Source organism: Papaver somniferum, chromosome 3 (genome assembly GCF_003573695.1).
Source record: "Papaver somniferum cultivar HN1 chromosome 3, ASM357369v1, whole genome shotgun sequence".
Lineage (NCBI taxonomy): Eukaryota > Viridiplantae > Streptophyta > Magnoliopsida > Ranunculales > Papaveraceae > Papaver > Papaver somniferum.
In genome coordinates this window covers 122,372,380-122,378,178 of record NC_039360.1, presented here as the reverse complement: position 1 = coordinate 122,378,178, position 5,799 = coordinate 122,372,380, and the positions used below count along the sequence as shown (strand labels likewise).

The 5,799-nt window shown below is 34.7% G+C and overlaps 1 protein-coding gene across 1 annotated transcript; it reads left to right on the top strand.

Annotated features, from left to right (window-relative positions):
• The first annotated feature begins 1,621 nt into the window (after window positions 1–1,621).
• Window positions 1,622–4,893, top strand: LOC113357220. Its single transcript, XM_026600560.1, has 3 exons — window positions 1,622–1,877; window positions 3,665–3,745; window positions 4,308–4,893. The coding sequence occupies exons 1-3, from the start codon at window positions 1,719–1,721 to the stop codon at window positions 4,617–4,619; spliced, it is 552 nt and encodes a 183-aa protein (XP_026456345.1). The 5' UTR covers window positions 1,622–1,718; the 3' UTR covers window positions 4,620–4,893.
• Window positions 4,894–5,799: the final 906 nt, after the last annotated feature.

The following is a 5,799-nucleotide window of genomic DNA, read 5'->3' as shown; positions in this document are numbered from 1 at the left end:
TTCAATGGAAGTTCACTATGCCTGATAATATTATTACAATGTTGTTCTCTTGGAATATCAGTCTGCCAGACAAGCAACAATTCTTCATTTGGAGCATGGTTTCTGTTGCTATTCTTTGGTGCATTTGGAGGGAGAGAAATGCAAGAGCTTTCAGCAACAAATCTCTTTCTGCAATTGTTGTTCAGCACAAGATCAAATATCAGCTCTTCACTTGGTGTTTGGTGTTTAAAAATCTATAAAATCCTAGTTTTGGTGAAGTTATGACTAACTGGCCTAAAATCTACTTTGAGCACATGTAACTCAAGAAGTTGTTTGTAACTTCTTTTTTTTCTTTTCTTCTTTTTTTTTCTCTTGTAATTTTGAGGGTGGTACAAACCTTTTGTGCCCTCTCCTTTTTTGATCAATGCATTCTTCTTTACCGATCAAAAAAATAATATATAATTTCGATGTTGCGAACAAAGAATTGGTAAATTAGAAGAAGATACTCAAGAATTAACCGACACCATTTCTAACTTTTGTTATATAAATATGATGTATGTCGAACATCTTTTGAACTATCGTAACGACAATGACAGACTTATGGAATCACTTATGGACAAAAAAATTATCGAGCCAAATAATGAATTATGAAAATCATCCTTGACCAGATGATAGTAGTGTTATACAAAATGTACGAGGCATTTAAAGCAGTAACCGCTATAAAAAATGAATTGCTATGACAAGAACAAAATATTCCAGAAATTGTTCATGCATTACAAAAAACTAAGGACGATTCACATTTTGGTTTAGGCTGGGGGAAAACACAATAAACTTTAGATGCATATTTTGAGAAAACAATGAGTTTTTATACGAACATTAATGATTGGATAAAGTATTTTGATTTATTGATATATATTTTTTGGTATGAAATAGTGATTACTTATTTATATTTTTATAGGGTCTTTAAGGACTTAAATTTTTTTATGCACCAATACATTTAACGAGGTTATTCATGTGGTCTTTTTGTGCAAGTTAGGACTGAAGAAAACTATTCATTTGACGAAGTTATTCATTTATCGAACATTCGTTTATCGAGGTTAGACTGTACCCTTAAAACCACCGAGAATAATTCCGTACTTCTACGTTTCTTTTCACCATTTTGAAAACCAAACTAGTCATAAAAACCCAAGATGACCAAACTTGTGGTACAAAAACCCCACTCAAATATTGGGATTTATTAAAACTCCATCTTAAACTAAATTGATACAAAATCCCCAAATTTTAAAAAATTGATACAAAAACCCCAAATTTCAAAATTGGTTTCATCAAATTTTACGATGAAACCAAAAATTGGTTTCGTCAAATTCTATGAGGTTTCATCAAATTTTATGATAAAACCAAATTTTGGTTTCATCAAAATTTTGTTTTTTGGAGTTTTTGTGTTACTTTTGTTTTGGCGGGTTTTTTGTGGATGGATAGTGACACCTTTGGGGTTATAACTCGCGAACCATTTTGAAAAATTATAGGTCTTGGAATAACTAGGAAAATATTTGGGCTTGAGGATAACAAAAAGAATCTTGGGCCTTCTTAAATTGCCAACAAACTGGCCAATGAATTGCCCAGGCAGCCAGGCTGAGGTACTAGTAAAATTCGATTGGTCGGACTTGGTAAGAGAAACTCAGAAAGCAGAAAATAGAGAGAGAAAGAGAGAGATAGGAAGAGGAAGAGGAAGAGTTGCGATGGGGAAGAAGAGGAAATCCGATGCGAGTCGACTAGAAGAGGTTGATCGAACGATGTATACAGCTTTCCGTAGCGGTGCTAATTCTCTATCTCAGCTCTACAGCCAAGCCATGAATCACCAAAAACTCTCTTTTCAAGCTGGTGAACGTCATGCTCAGGTCCCTCCCTCTGATTTTCATTTCACATAATTTTTTAGTATAGTCTTTTTCTTGATTCTGTTTCTTGGGGCTTTTCTTGATTAGTTTTTGCTTCTTTTCTTTTTCTGATTAATTTGATTTTGTTGCACTTTATACTAATGAACGAATTTTCATTTAGTGTAATATGTGCCTAAGTTTCAATTGTCACAGTTTTGATTGATGTTTATAAAAAAATACTATGAGGCAAGGAATTTATTTCTGGCGTGTGTTCTTCAGATATGAGTAGGTTTTTGGTGCTCTATATAAAAGATATGAAAGTTCATGCAAATGTTCAGGTTTTTGTGTATTTATCATGTCAGTGGGTGTTTGAACTTAGAGAGGGTCACTACTCATTAGGTAGAATTTAGGTTACTCAAGTGTACGGTGCATTGAGGGCTTATGTGGACTGATTAAAGTGAAAAGTTGGAACAAATAATGCATGAAAATCTTGGTGTAACCCTTCATCCATGACAATAACAAGTACATGTCATCCTTTTATTCGAGGTAATAATGTTTTCAGTAGCTAATTGAAGTTTTTAAGCTATATTTAAGTGGGAGTTTAAGTTAGCTGTTTCTTTTTTTTCCTATTGAAGATAAGTAAACTGTGATCTTGTGTTGAGACGCGAATTTAAAGCTAGAGTGTTTCAAGGTTTTTGTTCTCGCACATGTTGTAATAATCTTGTGTATCTCTTGCTCCCTTTAGAAACTGTAGTTACTTATAACGGTTCTTTGATATTTGGTGTTTTAGTTCTACAATTACATTTTGAAAAACTGTTCTAGTTCTTCAATTGGTCTTCCCTTCCTTATTCTTAGGACATGAAGTTTGTTTTCAGAACTGACCCTACATGCTTTTGTTTTGCATCAATGATGTGTTGTTTTTGTTGTTATTCTAATCCTTGAAATCTCTAGAGAAGTTCACCTTGTTGGATTTCAACAGATTAAGATTAAGCTGATCTTTTATCTATCTAGAGCTTGTAGATAACTGCATGCCTTAAGCCACTAAAACATGATACCACCGATGCGTGCTTGTAAAACTAGCTCTTTTATATGGTAAAGGAGCTAAGCACATGCAATTGTTATTTGAATGCCATGGTTAATGTTGTACTGCAAGGCTGAGTGGTCTTATTTCTTGAAGGAGCTTAAAATCTGTGTTGCAACGATACGCCTAAAAATCAAATTCAGCCGTATCGATACGTATTTACACGGATACGCGTACTAATACTCCGGATACTTCAAGATACAACTCAGTTAGAAAACTTTGACTAGATATTAGATATCAACAAATGATAAATCTCAGTACCTTAATATCAGAAAATTAAGATATTTTACTAGATTCTATGAGAAGTTTTAACTATAGTGGCAAAATATTAGTTCCAAATCTGTTTACTGATCTTGCTCTAGACTTTCTTCCTTCTTATCCAGACCTTTTCTCTCTCCAGTGAGGTTAATCATACATATTATAATTTAATCATGCAAACACATATATAATATATTTATGTTAGACTACTGATCAATATTGAGTATGCCGTATCGCCGTATTTTAGTTTTTCAAGTTGGTGTATCATAGTAGCGTATTGGTATCTTGTATCCAATACCGTATCCGTATCGTTGCAACACAGCTTAAAATACTACGGCTTTCAGGTGCATGAGCTGATTGGCTTCGTTAAGTGTCGTGCTTCAGCTTCACTTCGTTAACCATTCCTTTTTTTTTTTATAATGATTATAAACCTTAAAGAATTGATCTGATTGGCTTATTTTGTTGTTTGCAGGAGAAACTTTGTCAATGGATCTTACGACAACAGGAAGAAGGATCGAGAGTGACGACAGCCAATATACTTGCCTATCTGCAGGTTTTCCTTCATTTCCAATCTATGTACATTACATGATTCTTTCTTGGTTTGCCTTCTCCAAGCCGTGATCATAAGTTTAATTTTACATGATTCAGTTGTCGCTTTCTTCATAATGTTTCTTATAGATCATGCCTTTATTTTTAATGTTCAACAGCCGAAATCTGCTCTTTTCGACATTGTGTTATCCCTTTCCCCAGTACCCCCTCACTTTCACTTGTTTCCATTTGCTAGTCAACTAATGATTGACTAGATACATATGGGTACAAATCGATTGGGATTTAGGGATGCACTAATGCACTGTAAGTTTGGTTATCATGAAATAAGATGGCCTAGATATATATGGATACAAATTGATTTGGGATTTCAGGGATACACTAATGCACTTTAAGTTTGGTTATCTGATATGGGGTTTATTCCAGCATTTGCGAGACAAGGCCAACCTGCATAGCTATACATTAATGTTTTCTTCCCTGGAACTTCCTCCTCTATTTTTGTTTTTCTCAGTGTTGCAAGATTTAAAATTATCTGGTTCTTACTCCACTAGAATACATTTGATGTGCAGAATGAGCTTGATTATGGTGGAGAGGAGCCTCATCAACCCACAGCGAACAACATCATGAACTCTGGTCCTCATGTTTCCTCTGGTTCGTTTGGGCCAACCATAGTTGGACCTGGCATTGGTCATCCCCGATCTTTGCACCCCGATTACCAAGTTAAAAACTCCATCTTCTCAAATGCTTTATCCAGCCCTGTTCGCCGAAGCCTTCAGCATTATCACTTGTCTCAAGACCAAAGTAGGGATTCAAACCCCCCCAGCTCCAATGACTCGTCAATGGACATGCATGATAGCCCTGGTCATGACTCTGCCTGCTGATGAGACTTCAGAGTGTGGTTCCACACTGCTATAGTAAGTGCAAACTCGACGATTATACATCATAAAGGGTGCATATGCTTGTGCGTGCGTTAGGATGATAAATTTGCTTTCATTTTCTTTTCTTTTTAGCTTTACTTTTGTTTGTGTATATCAATATTGTCCTTGGACAGAAAAATATCTGTAACTGAACCAGAATTTAAGCATTTCAACAAACTCTTAGTTTTAGAGGTTATTTTTGACAAAATTTATATAATAAGCTGCTTTAATGTGTTCATGATCTTGGTTGAAGTTAGTTCCTATCTTATTCAAATTAGGATGAAACTCTTTATCTTTATGTTTTTGAGGGCATTTGCTGTCAAGATTTTTTTTTTTTTTTTTGTGTGTGTGATGGTCTCTTTCGGTTCAATGGCATCAATTTGGCATCAATTTGCAGATTCTAAATTGCAGTATGCGAAGTAAAACAAACATTGTAATAATGTATTGCATTACTAAAGGGTCTGAAAACACTATCGACACATACACGAGGAAAAAATAAAGGTCTCAATGCGTCTGCCGGGAGTCGAACCCGGGTCTATTGCTTGGAAGGCAATTATCCTAGATACGTTCCTGTCTTTTAAATTATTGAGGAGGGCTTAGAACAAAATGTCCGTTACTCTGGTTCTTTACTTCTTTGATGATCCATAAGTGTAAATTAGGCCACGACGGCAGCCTGGCTTCTTTATAATCTAGGCGAGGCTGGACGGATTTTATATTTTGCTATCCAAAAAGCCCGTCAAATCGCGTAGGCCAAGTAAAAACATTCATTGCAAATCCGAATCTGTCCAAAATTCATTCTAGCAACCAGGCCATGCCAAGCAGGTAAACAGGCTATATATAAGTTTTTTATACTTATAAGTTCTGTAATAACTGAATTAATTTTTGTTTGGAATTTGGGGATTCAATGAACTATAGTTTAAAACAATCTTTAATAATTAATTTTCTAGATTTAAAATAAAAATGAAAATAAGAATTTTAATCCAAGATATGATTAAAACACATAACAATTTACTCCAACGTAATACTAAAATTATTAGGAAAATTCATATAAATACCAAGTCGGGTTGTTTGGAAAGATACCAGGACAGTCTATTAAATTTTTGGGGAAGCCCAATATAAAATTTAAACTAATCAGGCCAGGCCA

What these genes read in the sequence shown, in the direction of transcription:
- LOC113357220 (XM_026600560.1), top strand. Translation starts at nt 1,719, where the DNA reads ATGGGGAAGAAGAGGAAATCCGATGCGAGTCGACTAGAAGAGGTTGAT. An exon ending in CTGGTGAACGTCATGCTCAG is followed by an intron (nt 1,878 to 3,664) that starts GTCCCTCCCTCT and finishes TGTTGTTTGCAG; the next exon opens with GAGAAACTTTGTCAATGGAT. An exon ending in ATATACTTGCCTATCTGCAG is followed by an intron (nt 3,746 to 4,307) that starts GTTTTCCTTCAT and finishes TTTGATGTGCAG; the next exon opens with AATGAGCTTGATTATGGTGG.